Source organism: Elephas maximus, chromosome X, assembly GCF_024166365.1.
Source record: "Elephas maximus indicus isolate mEleMax1 chromosome X, mEleMax1 primary haplotype, whole genome shotgun sequence".
Taxonomy (NCBI): domain Eukaryota; kingdom Metazoa; phylum Chordata; class Mammalia; order Proboscidea; family Elephantidae; genus Elephas; species Elephas maximus.
This window is the reverse complement of record NC_064846.1, coordinates 97,272,845-97,294,914: the sequence shown is the minus strand read 5'-3', so window position 1 is coordinate 97,294,914 and position 22,070 is coordinate 97,272,845. Positions and strand designations below refer to the sequence as shown.

The following is a 22,070-nucleotide window of genomic DNA, read 5'->3' as shown; positions in this document are numbered from 1 at the left end:
CAAAATAATGTCTCTAAATAAGGGCTACAAATTATGAAAATCTTGGGGAGAATTCTGCAAAGCTTTATATGCATGAGACATTACTTAACTGGAGTCCTTGCTCAGAACATTGGCTTACCCAGGATTACTAACTGAATGCCTGTTCCATGGATGTCACCCAGAAAGAAAGGAAGACTAGAAGAAATAAACTACGTTCTGTGGCATGGTAAGAGAGCATTTATAACTAGCCTCTGAGAAAACAGTGCAGGAATTGGGCTCTGACACCTGGCAAACCTTTGGGAAGTTAGTTTTTGACTGGTAACTAAGATTCTGAAGGAGTCGATAAGTGAAGAAATTAAGGATTACTATTTTTTTATGGATATACATACACATTCTGCTTTGAAACAGTATCTTTTTCATTAAGCTCAGTGTTTAAGTAACAAACCTCATTTATAGTGAAATTGCAAATTGAAACCAAATGATATACCACTTCTTACCTATCAGTCAGATTGGCACAGTTCAAAAGGTTTAATATATTGTTGGTGACGGTATGGGAAAACAGGCACTCCTATTTATGGTGATAATGGAAATTATTATAACCTCTATGGAGAATTTGGCAATCTATCAAAATTACATATATACCCTTTGATCCAGCAACTCCATTTCTAGAAATTTGTCCTATAATCACATGTATAAAAGATACAAGGATATTTGTTACAGCATCAATTGTAAAAAAAAAAAAAAAAAGTCCATCAATAGATGGTACATTATGGTACATCCATTCAGTAGAATATCATATAGCTGTGTTAAAACAAAAAGCAAGGTGCAGAACAGTGTGTACAGCACACTATCATTTGGGTAAAAACATTATAAATACATACATATACGATCTCTGGGAAGGGTAGCCCAAAACTTACGGGCAGGGTCAGGTAAGATACTTTTTACCTTATAGCCTTAGATCAGGGGTCTTAATCTTTTTTGTGCCATGGAGACCTTTGGCAGTTTGCCCTAGCCTATGGATCCCGTCTCGGAATGCTGTTTATAAGTATATACAATTAAAAAAAAATAGTGCTATCGAGTCGTTTCCGACTCATAGCGACCCCACAGGGTTTCCTAGGAGCGCCTGGCGGACTTGAACTGCCGACCATTCGGTTAGCAGCTGTAGCACTTGGCCGCTACGCCACCAGGGTTTCCGAATAAAAACATAGGATTATAAAGGAAACCAGTTATGCTGAAGTAGCATAATCAAATAATTTTACATTTTAATAATATATATGCTTCTTTGTTAATATATTAATGACATCTAGTGGCAAGTCTAAGAACCACTGTGATTTTATAATCATGAACGTAAATGGTATTGAGATATGTGCAGTAACTATGAAATTATGTGATTTCTTGGTAACAAAGTCACAGGTACTGCTGATACTATTGAAGTTTGTAGCTTATATTCACAATTAAAGGAAAAGTTAAATTCCAGATACAGGATACCAAAAACCAAACCAAATCCATTGCCGTCAAGTCGATTACAACTCATAGCGACCCTATAGGACAGAGTAGAGCTGCCCCATAGGGTTTCCAAGGAGCAGCTGGTGGAGTCGAACTGCCGACCTTTTCGTTAGCAGCCATAGCTCACCGTATCTCTTAACGAGTGGACTCAACGGCAATGGGTAGTGGGAGAAAAAGATGTAATTTTTTTTCCCATCCAAATTCATAGATATCCTGAATTCTACCCAAGAACCCCAGGTTAAAAATCCCTGCCTTAGGTACTGTTTAAATATTTTACCATGTGCATCTTTTTTCCCCCCAAATAAAAAGTCACAGTACACACTCAAACAGAGAGAGCATTCTGTTATTTTAGTGAGAAATACACCTGAACTTAAGCCTCACTGTTCAGATCACATGGATATAGTCCCCTAAAGCCCTCGGCAAGCAAATGAATCGTGTAGTGGCCCTCCTTTTTTTTTTTTACATCAAGGAAAAATAAATTTATTAGCTTAATTTCAACAAACATTTGTATGCTTTGTGGAAGGGACTGAAAACCGAAGATGTAGGGTGCAGCCAACAATGCATTCTCTCTACTTGGATTACAACAGCCATTAAATCCATGAAGGGAAATGATTTAGCTGGACTCAGGTACACAGAATGCTACAGCAGGTTCTTCAAAAATAACAATATATATCCAATCACATTACCCTCCCTAAAATATTAGTAATAATATCTTTTACTAAGAGCAAACTGTTGTACCATCAATAAAATCCTATTGTTTCCCAGTTAATTGGCCTATTAACGTGTTTAGTACTCCTATTCTACCTCCCAGTTCGTTTTGTAGTGCTTGGCTTCTTAAAAGCTTGCAAGTGGCCATCCAAGGCACAACAACTGGTCTGTACTTGGCTGGGGCAACAGAGGAAGGAGGAGAATCAGGACTAGGAGGAGGTAATGGAATGTGTGGCTAATTGACTCCATGAACAACTGCATTCTTTGCCGTGAGACCAGCAGAACTGGATGGTGCCTGGCTACCATTACTGAACATTTTGATGAAAGATTCTATAGAAGAATCCTGATCAAAAGGGGAAAAATGCAGAAAAGAATTTCAAATCCTCATGGACTCTAGACTTTCTGGAGCCATGGAGGCTGGATGAACCCCTTAAACTATTGCCCTGAGATAATCTTTAAACCTTAAATAAAAAAAAAATATTCCCTGAAGTCTTCTTAAAACAATAATTTAGCTTAACAAAGAATGTCTGCCTTGAGCATTACACTCTTTAAGATCTATCTATATGGGATTAAACTGACAACAGCAACTCAAAAGATTAAATAGGAAACTTCGGGGGCAGTGAGTTTATGTTAATGGGGAGGAACAACTCAGAAAAGGAGGGTGAGAATGGTTGCACAACTTGAAGAATGTAATCAATGTCATTGAATTGTGTATGTAGAAACTGTTGAATTGGTTTGTTTTGCTGTGTATATTTTCAACAACAAAATAATTTTTTTTAATCTATTAAATTTTAGTTCACCTCTTCAAATTTCTGTGCATATTTTGTAATATACATAAGATTGTGTGTGTGTGTGTGTATAAAATCTACAAGTAACTGTTTTACATGTGTCTATATTATCATAGTGGCTTTTCATGAGCCTTAGTTTCCTTAAATAAGAAATAGAAATGCAGCCCTCTACATCAAAGGATTATGGTGAGGATGAAATGAGAAACCTATATAGAGCACCTGATACTACCCAACACATAGCAGATACTCAAATAACAGTTCCCATTCTCTGATGACAGCGTACTATATTGCACATTACGTTTCTGAGAGGGTACCAAACTCTGTTTTGGTCTACAATTCAAGGATATAAAGTGACAGCAGGTATCAAAATAGACAAGAAGATGGATGGTTTGGGCAGCAAAGTGACTTTAGCCAGGGCAGGGTGCCAGTGATAAGAAATCCTAGCACCAGGTACCTTACCCCCAGCCTTCTGCTGTATTAAGCTGAAAACATAAAATACCATGTTAAAAGCATGTCTTAGATTTGGAATGACGAACTCCTGCCTAAAGTAAGGAGTTTCCATATGCATTTGCCAATATTATTTCAATGAAAGAAAATGAACGGAAAAGAAAATACTTGAGAAAAGTAATTTTAATTTTGTTATGTGACGTGTGATAAACAAAGGCAATCACTTTCAGAGTAAAATTTTAAGAATGGCCAGAAAAAGTTTACAAAAACCTTTCTAGAAATAACATAGTTCTATATTTCTTTTTTTTTTTTATTAAGTTTACTGCGTATGCCTAAAAGAAAAATATAAGAATATCTGAGTGAAGAAATACTACCCTAGTGCTGAGAATACCAGAATGAATGTATTCTGGGGGTGGGAGGGGTAAATACAGAATTTACAAAAGAGAAACAAAAATTTGCTCTTTGACCTCCCTCTTGCTTAAGTTGTGTTCCTAAAGAATCCAGTTAGAGAAACACAAATTACCCCATACTCAGTTTCACTTTAAAATGCAGTAAACAGGTCATATTCTTAAGTTTTATTAAGTTGCTTATACAAACTTAAAGTCATGAGCATGACTTCAGGGTCTGCAGTTTTTATGTCAAGTGCTTTAACTAAGCAGTTTAGGGCTTCTTGTATCTTTCCACACTCTTTCAGTTCTTTCCCACGCATTACAAGAGTCTCATACTCATTCGCATCCTCCAGGGCCTCATTCTGAGGAGAATCAAGCGACTGTTTACCAGACAAAGGCTCAGGGTCATCAGTTGAGGTTTCCTGAGCTGTAGTACCAAGCTTAGATGTAGTTAAACAGCTGGACTTATTTTCTGAAGATAACTTTTCTCTGGAAGGGTCCTCATCTGTGTACTCTGAGGCTTCTCCACTGCTTCCCTCTGTCCCTTCTTCTAGATAATCTTCAATACTCTTTTCTTCACTGCTGTTGTCAAGTCTTTCCTCCATATCCTCCACATGCTCTAAAGCCACATTAATAAGAGACCTCCTAGAAGCCAGAGATATCCTAGAGTTTATAGTCTTGTTTCCACTATCGGCCATTTTAGGTGAAAAGAACCTTTGAGGTGGACTGATGCCATTTTTGGGAGTCGAAGATAAGAATGGAAAGAGAGATGTGTCGAGTGGATTTGTGCTTGAAATACCTGTAAAAGAATTATCTTCATCTTCACCATCTGAAACAATCCTTCTAGCTTTACTTCTGATTTTTACATTAACTACTACCTCTTCTGGTCCATCGTCTCTCTCAGAAAAATCCAAACTGAGACGTGCTTTGTTGTTAGACACAAACTCTGCTCTAGAATTAGCTGTGGAACTACACAAGCTATTTTCTTTCTCAACATGCTTCAAAGATTGGTGGGAAAGATTTTGTCCATTGTCTGCAGAGTCTTCCAAGAAAAGGTTGAAATCACATGCATACTGCGGTGGAGATGCTGAAAGTTCCTCTTCTGACTGGGCCTCATTTGCTTGAGAATCCTGCAGGGGCCTATGCGATGCTGATAAGTCATCATTTATTTCAATAATGGATGTATTCACGTCTGTGTTTTTATTTGTTGTAGGATTAATGGGCTGTAGAATTTCATCATCCTTTAGTTGATCTAGATTTGGCTCAAGATCAGTTCCGACTGATTCGTTAAGTAAATAATTTAAACTTCCCGGAGGGTTCTCTTGCAATGCCTCCTTCTGTAGAGCTTCACTGTCGGTTGTAAAGCTTTTTGTCACTTCCAATAAAGAATCGGCGCAAATTTCTTCTGTACCTCCATACCCTCTGGGTAAAGTAGCTGCAAATTCAGCATCAAAGTTATCTTCACATGAGTGCCTATCATCTTGAAGGTCAGAGCTGTTGTTCATCTTTATGCTGGAGAGATCTTGTTTCTCACTCCCTTCAGCCACATCGTCAATGATTACATTTGCCATTTGGAAACTGATATCTTCTTCCTGGGTATGATGAGCTGAAGGCCAAAACTGTGGTTTCTTCAATTCAGGGCATTTCTTCTTTGCTCGAGGAGGAAACACAGGTTCTCTAGGCCAGGCCCCTTCATTTACTGTTCTTTGTCTTTCCATCAGGAGCTCTGTATTTTGAGACTCAAATTCAACAAGGAATTGAGCTTTTTGAACCCTTTGTTGAATATATTGAGATTCCTCTATCTCAACAAGCTCTTCTTTGACGGCTAGATCATGTGTGTATATCAAATCATGGTCAGAGATTCCAGCTATTCCCAAAGAGTGCAGGTAGGCAATATGCTCATCCAGTTTCTTATCAGATCTTCTCTGATCAGCATGCAAAGACTGAAGCTGCAGCTGGGTTGCAGAGTTCTGAAAATCCTCTATTGTAAAGAGCTCTCTTAATTCTTGTTTACTAAAATATCTGAAAGGATTCTTCTTATCACCAGTAGTTTGTCTTCTTAATGAGTCCTTGAAAATTTGTCTTCTATATATTTTTTCCTCTACAGTCCCACAAGTGATTAGCCTATAAACCACAACATTTTCTTTTTGCCCAATCCGGTAAACCCTATCCACAGCTTGAGCATCAGTTGCGGGGTTCCAGCTAGGGTCAAAAATGACCACTCTAGTCGCTGCAGTTAATGTTAAACCAACACCACCCACTTGGGTGGTCAGCAGAAAAACAGAGTAATCTTTATTTTGCTGGAATAAGTTAATTCTTTTTTCTCGTTCCAAAAGATGAGTTATTGTTCCATCAATTCGCAGTGTCTTAAAGTGCCTGTTCTTTAAGACATGTTCAATGAAGTTTAGAATTTGTCTTGATTGAGAAAAGACCAGAGTTTGATGCCCTTCGTCCCGCAGTCTCTTCAGTAGCTCCATGAGGAAGATCATTTTTCCAGATTCATTTATCAATGTAGCATCAGTTACTTGATCAATGTGGCCCACATCTGAAGACCCTTCCCCCTCATTTTCATTTTGAGAAGAGAATTTGGACCCCTTTAGATTCAGTAAACAACAAGCCCGTGCAGACAGCAACCTAGGATGATCACACAACTTCTTTAAGACACCTAGCTCAGCCAAAGGTGAGCGTGTCTCCATTAACAACTCCTTGATATGATCCAGAGATACAAATTTCCTGTATATTTCTTCTTGTAACGGTACAAGACGTATCCAAATGATTAAGTCATTTTTCCTGGAAAGGGAGGGCATTTCACAAATGGCATCAACATCTGGATTCTTTTTACTGTGTCTGATCTCTGGGTTGCTTAACTTTTTCTCCTGTACCTCTTCTTTAGTCCTCCTGAGAAAATAGGGTTTTATGATTGCCATTAAGTTTTCAGATATTTTAAATCCCAAGGCTTTTTCCCCCGGGGTAGCATCCTTCTCTCTTGCTTTAATAATAGGATTTTCGTACTGCATTTTAAAAGTTTTTAATGTCCCTAGTAGGGACCCTTGACAAGCAAAATCAAACAAGGACCACAATTCTTGCAAATTATTCTGGATTGGTGTTCCTGTGAGGAGGATGCGATTCTTTGCAGGGATCGCACGAGCACAAGTTGCTGACTTAGTGGATGAGGTTTTTATCTTATGTGCTTCATCAAGGATAACATAGTCCCATACAAACTCTTGGCCATTCAAGCTTGAAAGCTGCTGCCAGTTATTGATTAACATTTGGTACGTGGTGATAATGACACCATTCCTTTGCTGAATCCGACTGAGGTTTCTGGTACGTTCATCCTTGCTAGGACCATGAAAGGCTTTGACTCTCATTCCTGGAGTCCACTTGACAAATTCTTTTACCCACGTGCTAATAAGATTCGTTGGCATGATCAGCAGCACATGATTCACAAGTGCAGCATCAAACATACCAGAAAGGAAAGCGATGATTTGAACAGTCTTCCCTAATCCCATATCATCTGCCAAAATACCACCTTTTCTTCCATCCCTATACAGGCTATAGAGGAAAGCTATACCTTCCTTCTGGTGCTCAAAGAGTTGGTTGTGCAGCTCTCGATAAAGCAGCAGGCCACAGTTGCACACATCCATGAATTCATCATCTCCATGTTCTGCCAACTCCTCCAAGGCTTCCTGTATTTTTTTCATTCTGCTCAGCACCTTTGCATTGGGAAAAATGTCCTTTGCCAAACTGAAAACTTTAAATGCTTCTTCCAGATCTCCATTCTTAGCGGCTTCTTTGGCCTGTTTCACATACCTGTGAAGAAATTTTTTTTAAAATACAGAAGATTAGAAAGAAAGAAGAAAACAGAACATTCACCCTAAGAACCATTTAGAGTCCATTTTGGAATACAAACTACAGTTCAGCTTTTAATATCCTCAGTTCAGGATAGGGAAGATTAGCACAGAAGACGCCAATGAAAGCTGGTCTCACCTAAGACGCAAACAAATATCCAACAGACACTGCCGGGAACACCTTCAGGCACCAGTTATAGAAAATAGGTGCAAAGGTTATTGATTCCACAGTATTTTAAAAAATTGCCACCCATAAGAAGTATGGAGTGATATTATTTATAAAACAAATAAACCTGTGTGTGTGGACACGGAAACAGGAAAGATACACGGGCACTTCTCAGACCTTATTTTTCTGGACCTCTGTGATGCAAGTGACACTACTGATCACTCCCTCCTTAAAATTCCCTCCTTCCATTGGATTCCTATAGACTCTCCTATTTTTCCTCCCACATCAAGGGCCATTTCTTCTCTTCCCCTTTTTGGACTCCTATTCTTCCTCCCAAAGGACTCAGTCTTAGGCCCTCTTCTCACTCTTTATACACTCTCCTTGGGCTCTCCCAGAGCTTCTATTCCCACTATGTGCTGATGACTACCAGTCATTATCTCCAACCCAGGGCTCTTGCCCAAGCTCTAGTCTAGACCCAAATTCCAACTGCCTACTGGACATCTCTGCTTGAAAATCTCATATTTAATCTCAAATTCATTCCAAATGAAATTCATTATCCTCCTCCCCTAAAAAATTGTTTCTCAATCTGCGTGGCAGTAAATGACACAACTACCCACATAACTACCCAACCTAGAAATCTGACGATCATCTCTGACCCAAACCCCAAAACCTAAGTCATCTTCGACCCTTCTCCTCTTTTTACTACCCCATCCCCACCCCCCCCCACACACAGTTAGGCAGTCACCAAGTCCTACTAATTTTATTTCCCAAGTGTAACCTAACTGTCTCGTCTCCATCTCCACTGCTACTACGGTGGTCCACGTCACCATCACCTCTGGCCTGGATAATTGCAACTCCCTACTCACTGGTCTCCCTGCCTCCACTCTTGGCCTCCTCCAGTATATTCTCTACATAGTAAGTAGCCAGCAATATTGTCTTAAAAGAATTATAAAAGTAATTATATCACACCTTTGCTTAAAATTCTATAGTGGTTTACAGTCAACTGATTTTTGACAAGGGTGCCAAAATAATTTAGTGGGGAAAGAATACTCTTTTCAACTGGATATCCATGTGCAAAAGAATGAAGTTGTCACTGAATTATAAATATAAAATTTGTTGAATGGGCAAATGTTTTATGATGTTTTTCTTGTAATAAAACATATTCTTACCACAATAAAAAAAGAATGAATTGGACCTCTACCTCACACAATACACAAATGTTGATCCAAAGTAGATTAAAGACCTAAATGTAAGAGCTGAAACTATAAAACTCTCAAAAGAAAGCATGGGCATAAACCTGCATGAACTTGGATTTAGCAATGGTTTCTTAGATATGATGCCAAAAGCAGAAGCAATCAAAGAAAAAAAAATAAATTGGACTTCATCAAAATTAAAAACTTCTGTGAATCAAGAGACATTATCAAGAATATGAAAAGACAATATACAGAATGGGAAAAATATTTGGAAATCATATATCTGATAAGGGTTTTATATCCAGAATATATTTAAAAACTACAACTCAACAGAAATTTAAAAATGGGCAAAAGACTTGAATAGACAGTTTGCCAAAGAAGATATACACATGGTCAATAAGCACATGAAAAGACGCTCCACATCATTAGTTATCAGGGAAATGCAAACCGAAATCACAATGAGATACCAATTCATGCCTGCTAGGAAAGCTATAATGGAAGTCAGATAATAAGTGTTTGTGAGGATGTGGAGAAATGAGAAGTCTCATACACTGCTGGTTCAAATGTAAAATGCTATAGCCACTTTGGAAAACAGTCTGGCAGTTCCTCATAAGGTGAAACTTAGAACTACCATACGACCCAGCACTTCAACTCCTAGGTATATACCCAAGGAAAATGAAAATATATACCCACACAAATACTTGTACACAAATGTTCCTCGGGGTATTATTCACAGTAGCCAAAAGGACAAACAAACCAAATGTCCATCAGCTGCTGAATGGATAAACAAATTGTGATATATCCCATACAATGGAATGTTATTCAACCATAAAATGGAATGAAGTACTGATACATGCTGCAACATGGATGACCCTTGAAAACATTATGCTAAGTGAAAGAAGCCAGTCAAAAGGTCACGTATTATATGATTCCATTTATATTAAATGTCCAGAATAGGTAAATCTATAGAGACAGAATTAGCCCTGGTGGCACAGTGGCTAAGAGCACGGCTGCTGTAACCAAAAGGTTTGCAGTTCGAATCCACCAGACGTCCTTGGAAACCCTATGAAGGAGTTCTACTCTGTTCTATAGGGTCGCTATGAGTCGGAATCAACTCGGCAACAAGTTTGGGAGGTCTTAGGGCTGGGAGTTGAGGGGAGGGGGATAATGCTTAAAGAGTAAGGAGTTTCTTTTTGTAGTAATGGAAATGTTTTAAAAGTACCAATTGTGGTGATGGTTGCACAACTCTGAATATACTAAAAACCATTAAATTGTAAGCTTTAAATGGGTGAGTTGTATGGTATGTGAATTAGACCTCAGTAAAGCTGTTAACAACAACAAAAAGTCTCCAGTGGCTTCCTGTGGCCTACAGGGAGCTTAGCCTGGCACTCCAAGCCCTCCCTTAACTCTTGCCACTTTTCTGACTCAAACATTTTATTATAACCACAGTGAACTACATGTAACCCCTTATATACTCATCATGCTACTTTGTGTCCTCTACCCTTAGGTTCACACCCTCCTCTTCCTGGAATGCTCTCATCTCCTTTCACTAAGCTAACCTCACTGAACTCATCCTTTAAGACAGTCATTCTCAAATTTCTGTTCCAGAGCTTAGAAGGAGAAAATAATGTCTTTTTTTTTTAATTGCTATTAAACTGTTCCAAGTTCCTGGACTGGAAACCTGCCCAGTATCCTGGACCCCTGTGAAGTCTGGGGTTTTGTCTAACTCTGGCCAGGCCTCCCTCCCAGAGACTAAAGTTCTGCCTCTGTGCCCTAGCTCTAGGGGGCAGAGTCTAACTCTGGCCAGGCCTCCCTCCCAGAGACTAAAGTTCTGCCTCTGTGCCCTAGCTCTAGGGGGCAGGGTCTAACTCTGGCCAGGCCTCCCTCCCAGAGACTAAAGTTCTGCCTCTGTGCCCTAGCTCTAGGGGGCAGAGTACCCCTTCACAAATCATACACCAACATTTTAAATGCCAACCATCTGCCTAGACTTCTTACCACCCACCTAATATTCCTACTACTGGGCTCTGTTCCCCCTCTGGAATCCCCACACTTGCCAACCTTTCACCTGAACCACAACTGGAATTCACAGAATTCCTTGGACACACCACCACTGCTGTCAGCCAAGCCACCTTCTCAGTTCCTGGTCCACCCTAGTTAGCAGGTCTAATGCCACATCTCAGCTTTTCCCTTCACCCTGTCTGCTCCAGCAGGTACTGGGCTTAGGACAGTATGAGCTAACATTCTTTCCCTAGATGGAGTCAGGGAAGAAAATAAAGTCTGCTTTTTACAGCACTGCTCTGGATCCCTGGATATTTCCAAGACTAGAATGCTTTCTGTAACGCAGTTTCATTTAGCCACGTACCTTCTAATCACTTCTATTTTCCCGGACTTAGATGGAAAACATATGTCGTTTTTATCACTAATGCAGTCATGTGTCCATGTAGAACATAGGATCCCTAACTGTCTGGAGAACTTAGATAACACTTCGTTGGCTCAAATATTTTTTTCCAAAACTGCTCCCCTATTGTCCTTGGACATGACTGGGAAAAAGCCAGGTCTGCTTGGAGTCAAGAGGACAAGGAGCAATAATAACCAGTTAGAGAAACAACCACTCCTCTTGGGCAGAAGGAGAAAAACAGTGCTTGAGTATGGGGGAAAATATCGATTATTTTTATTTATCAATTTAATGATTTTTTACAAGGCACTGATATGCGAGGCTCTAATGTGTTAAATATTCAGATGCAGAACTGTCCACCCAGAAGAGAAATTTTAATTCCATAGCAAGGGACAATAAAAACAAGGATCTTTACATTTTAGTGATTGTACCGGAAATTACATGCCAAAAAAATGGTTCCCTTTAAGGACTGTTTTAGAGGACATATAGAAAGATTATATATAAACAACCCCTGGAGGAAGTGGACACAACCATTAAATGTGGATTACAAGTCCTGTCACCTGTAAAACTACCTTTGCATTGACAGAACTACCCAGTTGCTAACCTCCTGGCTCCTAACTCCACCCAAAGGTCTTCTCATAAGAAACCCTACCCAAGTAGCCATTTAAAATCATCTCTGCCCAAATATTCTCTTTCTCCAGATGCAAACATTTTCCTCAATTATAGTCAATTGACCTCTCCTCAACAATACAATCTCGTCCACCACCCTTCAGAGCTGTTGATACCTTGAGGAGTCTTTCCTCTCCACAGAGGGACTTCTTGTTGTTGTTAGGTACTGTCAAGTCGGTTCTGACTCAAAGCGACTCTACATACAACAAAACGAAACACTGCCCAGCTCTGTGCCATCCTCACAACTGTTGTTATGCTTGAGCACATTGTTGCAGCCACAGTGTCAATCCATCTTTGTCAAGGCTCTCCCTCTTTTTTGCTGACCCTCTACTTTACCAAGCATGATGTCCCTCTCCAGGGACTGGTCCCTCCTGATAACATGTCCAAAGTACATGGGACTAAGTCTCGCTATCCTCACTTCAAAGGAGCACACTGGCTGCATTTCTTCCAAGATAGACTTGTTCGTTCTTCTAGCAGTCCATGGCAATATTCTTCACCAACACCATAATTCAAAGGTATCAATTCTTCTCTGGTCTTCCTATTCATTGTCCAGCGTTCACATGTATATGAGGCAATTAAAAATATCATGGCTTGAGTCAGGTGCACCTCAGTCCTCAAAGTGACATCTTTGCTTTTTAACACTTTAAAGAAGTGCCCAATGCAATACATTGCTTGATTTCCTGACTGCTGCTTCCATGGGCACTGAATGTGGATCCAAATAAAATGAAATCCTAGACAACGTCAATCTTTTCTCCATTTATCATGATGTTGCTTATGGTCCAGGTGTGAGGATTTCTGTTTTCTTTATCTTGAGGTGTAATCCATACTGAAGGCTGTACGTAGTCTTTGACCTTCATCAGTTAAGTGCTTCATCTTCACTTTCAGCAAGCAAGGTTGTGTCATCTGCATATCACAGGTTATCAATTAGTCTTCCACCAATCCTGATGCCACATTCTTCTTCATATAGTCCAGCTTCTCAGATTATTTGCTCAGCGTAGATTGAATAAGCATGGCGAAAAGATGCAACCCTGACGCACACCTTTCTTGATTTTAAACCATGCAGTAACCCCTTGTACTGTCTGAACAACTGCCTCTTGGTCTATGCCCATGTTCCACACAAGCACAATTAAGTGTTCTGGAAGTCCCATTCTTCACAATGTTATCCATAATTTGTTATGATCCACAGAGTCGAATACCTTTGCACAGTTAATAAAATACAGGTAAACATCTTTCTGGTATTCTCTGGTTTCAGCCAAGACCCATCTGACATCAGCAATGATATCTATTGTTCCAAGTCCTCTTTTGAATCCTGCTTGAATTTCTGGCAGTTCCCTGTCGATGTACTGCTGCAACTGCTTTTGAATGATCTTCCACAAAATTTTACTTGTGTGTGATATTAATGATATTGTTCAATAATTTCCGCATTCGGTTGGGTCTCCTTTCTTTGGGATGGGTACAAATATGGATCTCTTCCAGTCGGTTGGCCAGGTAGCTGTCTTCCAAATTTCTTGGCATACATAAGTGTTTCCAGTGCTGCATTCCATTTGTTGAAACATCTCAATTGGTATTGCATCAATTCCTGGAGCCTTAGTTTTCGCCAATGACTTCAGTGCAGCTTGGACTTCTTCCTTCAACAGCATTGGTTCTTGATCATATGCTACCTCCTGAAATGGTTGAATGTCAACCAATTCTTTTTGGTACAGTGACTCTGTGTGTTCTTTCCATCTGCTTTTGATGATTCCTGCGTCATTCAATATTTTGCCCATAGATTCCCTCAGTGTTGTAACTCGAGGCTTGAATTTTTTCTTCAGTTCTTTCAGCTTGAGAAATGCCAAGCGTGTTCTTCCCTTTTGGTTTTCTAACTCCAGGTCTTTGCACATTTCATTATAATATTTTGCTTTGTCTTCTCGAGCTGCCCTTTGAAATCTTCTGTTCAGCTCTTTTACTTCATGATTTCTTCCATTCGCTTTAGCTACTCTATGTTCAAGAGCAAATTTCAGAGTCTCTTCTGACATCCATTTTGGTCTTTTCTTTCTTTCCTGTCTTTTAATGACCTTTTGCTTTCTTCATGTATGATGTCCATGATGTCTTCCAACAACTCGTCTGGTCTTCCGTCATTAGTGTTCAATCAGTCAAGTCTATTCTTGAGGAGAAAAAAAACCATTGCCGTCGAGTCAATTCCAACTCATAGCGACCCTATAGGACAGAGTAGAACTGCCCCACTGGGCTTCCAAGGAGCACCTGTTGGATTCGAACTGCCGACCTTTTGGTTAGCAGCTGTAGCTCTTAACCACTATGCCACCAAGGTTTCCTATTCTTGAGAAGGTCTCCAAATTCAGGTAGGATACACTCAAGGTTGTATATTGGCTCTTGTGGACTTGTTCTAATTTTCTTCAGCTTCAACTTGAACTTGCATATGAGTAATTGATGGACTGTTCTACAGTTGGCCCCTGGCCTTGTTCTGACTGATGATATTGAGTTTTCCATCATCTCTTTCACAGATGTAGTTGATTTGATTCCTGTGTTTTCCATCCAGTGAGGTCCACGTATATAGTCGCTGTTTATGTTGTTGAAAAAAAGGTATCTGCAATGAATAAGTCGCTGGTCTTGCAAAATTCTATCATGCCATCTCCAGCGTCGTTTCTATCACCAAGGCCATATTTTCCAACTACCAACCCTTCTTCATTTCCAACTTTCGCATACACCAGTAATTATCAATGCATCTTGATTGCATATTTGGTCAATTTCAGACTGCAGAAGTTGGTAAAAATCTTCAATTTCCTCATCTTTAGCATTAGTGGTTAGTGCATAAACTTTAATAGTAGTATTAACTGGTCTTCCTTGTAGACATATGGATATTATCTTATCACTGACAGCATTGTACTTCAGGATAGATCTTGAAATGTTCTTTTTGAGAATGAACATGACGCCATTCCTCTTCAGTTAATCATTCCCAGATAGTAGACCATATGATTACCTGATTCAAAATGGCCAATACTAGTCCATTTCAGCTCACTAATGCCTTTTGCTTGTTTGTTTGTTTGTTTAATGCCTAGGATGTTGATCTTTATGCGTTCCATTTCATTTTTGACGTTTTCCAATTTTCCTAGATTCATACTTGATACATTCCATGTTTCGATTATTAATGGATGTTTGCAACTGTTTCTTCTCCTTTTGAGTCATGCCACATCAGCAAATGAAGGTCCCAAAAGCTTGACTCCGTCCACATCATTAAGGTCAACTCTACTTTGAGGAGGCAGCTCTTCCCTAGTTGTATTTTGAGTGCCTTCCAACCTGAGGTTCTCATTTTCTGGCACTATATCAGACAACATTCCACTGCTATTCATAAGATTTTCACTGCCCAATTTTTTTCAGAAGTAGACTGCCAGGTCCTTCTTCCTAGTCTGTCTTAGTCTGGAAGCTCAGCTGAAAACCTGTCCACCAAGGGTGACCCTGGTGGTATTTGAAATACCAGTGGCAAAGCTTCCAGTATCACAGCAACATGCAAGCCACCACAGTACGACAAACTGACAGATGCATGGCTTAAATGCTGAAAAGTTCTTCTACCTGGAGAAACCAATCAGCTACACTATACCTATGCTCCAAAGAGCTAAGCCCAGCCAAACACAACAGTGTTTTGCAAATCAGCAACAGAAAAGTCAAAGAGGCTTAAATTGCAAAAGGCAAACACCAGATTTTCCTTCATCTGGAGGGTCCTTTGGAACATTCCCTACAGTGTTCTTTTTGGAATGCAAGAAGATAGGGAAATAAATGCAAAGATCCTGACCCAATAAGTTAGAACCAGGATTTATTTGCTTCACAAGTGAAGCAATCAGAAGATGCTCTTTGTTCTCTCACCTGGACACCCAGCACTGGGACTCTATTAGGGGTGATGTAGCCTGGTCATGCTAATTTCTGCATATATGAGTCAAAAAAAAATTTTTTTTTTATGAGTCAGGTTATCGCTGACTTTCTCACAACCGGGACTCAGTTCCCCTATCCTGTTCCAGCTTCCTGATAATCAGGTCCCTGACATATTTCTGTGTATACAGTCCCCTTGTCAAGGTGCATATAGACATATCAGACACAACTGACAAGTCCTTTGATTCTCATATAGCCAATAAAACTTGTGGCTGACATAAACATTGCAGGTGACCTGAATGCCAGTACTGGAAAAAGGTCCATTGAAATCCAAGTCGTTGCAAAACTAGTCTGGGAAGATTGCTCCCTTTTGCCCTCATTTCTAGGGATGAGGTGGGAAACATTTTATCATAGTCATTTATAAATATAAACTTAATATTATCAAGTAGCATCTTCTGGGATAAGTTAGAGGAGAACATGGTTCACATTTCAAACAGTAGGCATTAATGATTATTTAACAATTAGCTTTTCCCTGCTTAGCACTATTTGTGAGATGACATCTAAGAATCAAAAAACACTGCTTTATTCATAATAGCCCAGAAACAGCCCAGGTGTCCAGCAACAGGAAAATGGATAAACAATCTGTGGTATATTCATACAATGGACTACTACTCAATAATGAAAAAGGACTACTACATGTATGAATGTACGTATGAATCTCAATTATGCTGAGCAAAAGAAGCCAGGCATAAAAGAGTAGAAGCAGTATGACTTCACTTATATGAAGTTCTAACAAAACTAATCTATGGAAGGACAGGAATTACTGAAAAAATGGTGGCTTAGTCAGACACGCCACGCTGTCCCTCTACAGCAAAGACCTGAGAAACCAAGTGAAAAAGATACAGAGGACAATCCTAGAACCCTGAGCAGCAAATGAAAAGAAAAAGAACTAGACCAAATGCTAGCTGGAAGAAGAAACTGCCTGAAAACAGTGAACGAGAAAAGACTGAGCAGAAGGGCCCTGCCAGCTGGCTCAGCACAGTGTCGCCATCTTAAGACAAAGACAGCAGCAATCACGGATGAGGAGCACAGAAGGCAACTTCATGCAATTTCCAACAGGACACAGAGTAACTGTGTAGACATACCCTGACTAAAATACAGTCTAGATTGCTGCCTGCTGCCAATGGGAAGCACCCTCGCCCAGTGACCAGAGGAGCATGCTCCCCCTCCCCCACCCTACTGATTAGTGGCACAAACCTTCCCATCCCTGCAGCCCCAAATGCTGGGGACCAAGATATGAGTCCCCTCTTCCCCTCCTAGCCCTGACTGCCACCCTCCACCACCCCAACAGCCACCACCCCTGCCCAACGACTCCACTGAGCAGTGGCAGACCACTCCATAATGGCACTGACCATTCACCCCACCCCTTCTGCCTGCCAACCCATCCAAGCTCCATCCCTCCTCCTCACACCTTGTGAGAGGCAACAGCAGTGCAACCATGAACACAATGGCTCTCTGCTCCCTCACCCCTCCTCCCCCTACCTAGCAAGAGGCAAAGGCAATGAGGCCATGCATGCACCTGCTCACCGCCTGCCCCCCCCTCCGCAAGAGGTGGCAACCACACAGCAGCCATTCACTCCACCCTTCCTGCCTGCCGACCCAGCCTGGTGAGAGGCAGTGGCACCATGACCATGCATGTGCCCGCCCACCCCTCCCTCACGTATCCCTCTGCCAGGCAGGAGGCGGCTGCAACGCGACCCCACGTGCACCCACCCACCACTAACCCCTCCCCCTGGTCGCCACTCACACTCTCCCAACTTGCTAGAGGCAGCAGCAGCACGACCATGCAGCAGCACAACCATGAGTAGACCTGCCCACCACTCAGTCCCCCATCCAGCAGGAGGCGGCAATCGTGCTCCCACTAGCCAGCCACACCTGCTGTCCCACCCACTTTGCAAGTGCCCCTCCTGCACCATTGGACCCACAAGAGATGGCAGCCAACACCCGCCCAACCTGCCCTCAGCTGCCCCGCAAGACCAGTGAACAGACCCACACTCACACACCCAGCTGCTACCCCACCCACCCAGAGACAGGTGGTGAGTGCACCAGTGTGGCCAGGCTAGGGACCAGAGTAGCATGCCCATCCTTCCTGCCCAGATACATCAAAACAAAACATGACAAAAAAAACAGGATGCAGCAAACAAACATACAATTAATAAATAAATACAATAACACCTTAATTCCTCGGAAACAACAGACAATATCAAATCACCTAAAGAAGCAGGAGAAGGTGGCTCCAGCAAGTGACCAAAATAAAGAACCAGGAAACCTCCCTGAGGAAGAAATGGTAATGGAACTACCTGGTAAGGAATTCAAAAGACATACATAGGGCCCTTAAAGAGATTAAGAAAAAGCTCAAGGAAAACACAGACAAAATCAAGGAAAACAGATAAAAAGCTAGAAGAATTAAGGAAAACAACACAAGAACAAAATGACAAAATAGTTAGAAACCATACAAAAACAGCAACTAGAAATCCAGAAGATTAACACTAAAATTTCAGAAATAGATAATGCACTGGAAGGACAAAGCAGTAGAATTGAAGCAATGGAAGACAGAATCAGCAAAATAGAAGATAAATCCCTTGATACCAATCTATTAGAGGAACAATCAGAAAAATAATGAAGAAAGCCTAAGAGTTACATGGGACACTATCAAGAGGAATAATTTAAGCATGATTAGAATTCCAGAACAGAAAGAAACAAAAAAAAAAAAGCACAGAGAAAATTTTCAGAGATTTGTTGGCAGAAAGCTTCCCTAATATCATGAAAGACAAGACAATATCCATCCAAGCTCAAAGATCTCCAGATAAGACAGACCCCAAAAGAAAATCACCAAGACATATTATAATCAAACTTTTCTAAAACAAAAGACAAAGAATCCTGAGAGCAGCTCAGGAAAAATGAAATGTTACCTACAAAGGGAAACCAATAAGACTAAACTATGATTTCTCAGCAGAAACCATGTAGGACAGAAGGCAGTGGAATGACATATATAAAACCCCAAAAGGAAAAAAATGCCAATCAAGAATTATATACCCAGCAAAATTGTCCTTCAAATATGATGGCAAAATTAGGACATTTCCAGATAAACAAAAAATAAGGGAATTTGTAAAATCCAGACCAATCCTACAAGAAATACTAAAGGGAGTCCTTTCGACAGAGAACCAACAACATCAGGCGACGACCTGAGATTAAGACACATAACAACATCACCGGAAACCAACCCAGATAAAGAGTTTTCAAAAATAAAGCTACAAGACTGAAAATAGGAAACCAGAAACATCGATCTGTAAATGACAACAACTTCAAAACAAAAAGAGGGAATAAATGGTGTGGTTACAGAACTTCATATGGAGAGGAAGTCAAAGGGATATCAAGATAGAGCACTGTTTTAAACTTAGGAAGATAAAAGTAAATTTCAGGGTGTTATGGATTGAATTGCGCCGCCCCCCCAACATGTGTTAACTTGGCTAGGCTATGATTCCCAGTATTGTGTGACCATTTTGTCATCTGATGTGATTTTCCTATGTGTTGTAAATCCTACCTCTATGATGTTAATGAGGTGGGATTAGCGGAAGTTATGTTAACGAGGCAGAACTCAATCTACAAGATTAGGTTGTGTTTTAAGTCAATCTCTTTTAAGATATAAAAGAGAGAAGCGAGCAGAGAGACATGAGGACCTCATGCCACCAAGAAAGTAGAGCCAGGAGTGCACGTCCTTTGGACCCAGGATCCCCGTGCTGAGAAGGTCCTCAACCGGGGGGAAGATTGATGACAAGGACCTTCCCCCTGAGCCAACAAAGAGAGAAAGCCTTTCCCTGGAGCTGGCATCCTGAATTCGGACTTCTAGTCTCCTGGACTGTGAGAGAATAAATTTCTTTGTTAAAGCCATCCGCTTGTGGTATTTCTGTTATACCAGCACTAGATGACTAAGACACAGAGGAACCACAAAGAAAATTAATAAACCTCACCAAAATAGAAAAGAAGAAAATCATAAAGACTCAGTAAACACAAAATCAACAGCAATGAAGGAAATGAAAATACATAAACAGAAAGTACTCAGCAAAAGAGTATATGAAACAAAAAAATCATCAGCACCATAAAAAAGGCAAAACAAAATGACAGCAGTAAACTCATACCTATTGATAATTACACTGAGTGTAAATGGATTAAATGCACCAGTCGAGAGACAGAGTAGCAGAATGAATAAGAACACATGACCCATCAATATGCTGCCTATAAGATACACACATAAAACACAAAGATAAAAATAAGCTAAAAATCAAAGGATGGAAAAAATATATCAAGCAAACGGCAACCAAAAAATAGCTGGAGTTGCAATATGAATCTCTGGAAAAATAAACTTCAAGGCAAAAACCAGCATAAAGAGACAAGGAAGGGCATTACATAATAATTAAAGGATCAATCCAACAAGAGGACATAACCGTAATAAACATCTATGCACCCAACGAAAAAGCTCCAAAACACATAAAACAAATTTTAAAGGAATTGAAAAGAGAAATAGACAACGCCACAATAATAGAAGACTTTAACACACCACTTTCAATGAAGGACAGAACAACTAGAAAACAACTCAACAAAGATACAGAAGATGTAAACACCACAACAAACCAACTTGATCTTCTAGACACAGTCAAAACACTCCATCCAACAACAGCAGAGTACACATTCTTTTCCAGCACACATGGATCATTCTCCAGAATACACCATGGTAGGCCACAAAGCAAGCCTCAATAAATTCAAAAACATCCAAATAATACAAAGCATCTTCTCAGATCACAACACTATAAAATTAGAAATCAATAACAGGAAGAACAAGGGAAAAAAATCAAATTACACGGAAACTGAATAACATCCTGCTTAAAAATCACTGAGTAATAGAAGATTCTGAGAATCAGACGAGAATAGAAATACAACATACCGATCCAAAGTGCTCAGAGGTCAAATTATAGCAATAAATGCACATATCAAAAAGGAAGAAAGAGCCAAAATCCACACCTTAACCCTATAACTCAAACAAACAGAAAAAGAGCAGCAAAAAAAAAAAAAAAAGCCCACACGCACCAGAAGAAAGGAAATAATAAAGAAACAGAAAAACAACACAAAGAATCAACGAGACTAGAAGTTGGTTCTTTTAAAGGATTAATAATATCAACAAATCACTGGCCAAATTGGCAAAGGAAAAGAAGATGCAAATAACACAAATAAGGAATGAGATGGATGACATTACAACAGAACCAACTGAAATAAAAAGGATAATAACAACACTATGAAGAATTGTACTGCAAGGGTAGTAACAGAATACTATAAAGAACTGTACTTCAACAAATTTAAAACCTAGAAGAAACGGAAAAATTTGTAGACACACGCTACCTACCTAAACTAACACAAACTGAGGTAGAAAATTTGAACAGACATATAACAAAAGAAGACATTGAAGAGGTCATCAAAGAACTCCCAACAACAAAAAAAGGCCTGGCCCAGATAGCTTCACTAGAGAATTCTACCAAACATTCAGAGACGAGCTGGCACCAACTCTATTCAAACTACATAGAAAAGGATGGAATACTCCCTAATTCATTCTATGAAGCAAGCCTAACCCTGATAGCAAAACCAGGCAGACACCACTAAAAAAGAAAATTATAGACCAATATCCCTCATGAATACAGATGCAAAAATTCTCAACAAAATCCTAGCTATTAGAATCCAAGAACATATCAAAAAATAATAATCCTGACCAACTGGGATTAACATTGGATATATTATGCAAGGATGGTTCACCATTTAAAAATCAATCACCGTAATCCACCACATAAATAAAACAAAGGAAAAGAACCACATGATCATATCAATCGATGCAGAAAAGGAAACTGACAAAATCTAACACCCATTCCTGATAAAAAATCTCAGCAAAATAGGGATAGAGGGGAAATTCCTCAACATGATAAAGGGCATCTATACAAAACCAGGAAAGCCTGTGACATAGTGCCTAAGAGTTCGGCTGCTAACCAAAAGGTCAGCAGTTCGAATCCACCAGGTG

General features: G+C 40.0%; 1 protein-coding gene across 1 annotated transcript in view; it reads right to left on the bottom strand.

Annotated features, from left to right (window-relative positions):
- Positions 1 to 3,957: 3,957 nt before the first annotated feature.
- The window catches only part of ERCC6L (ERCC excision repair 6 like, spindle assembly checkpoint helicase), a 43,675-nt gene continuing 25,562 nt past the window's right edge, over positions 3,958 to 22,070 (bottom strand). The window contains exon 2 of the mRNA XM_049873298.1: positions 3,958 to 7,627. Coding sequence (XP_049729255.1) covers positions 3,997 to 7,627 — 3,631 coding nt within the window. The 3' untranslated portion in view covers positions 3,958 to 3,996. The remainder of the gene's footprint in view (positions 7,628 to 22,070) is intronic.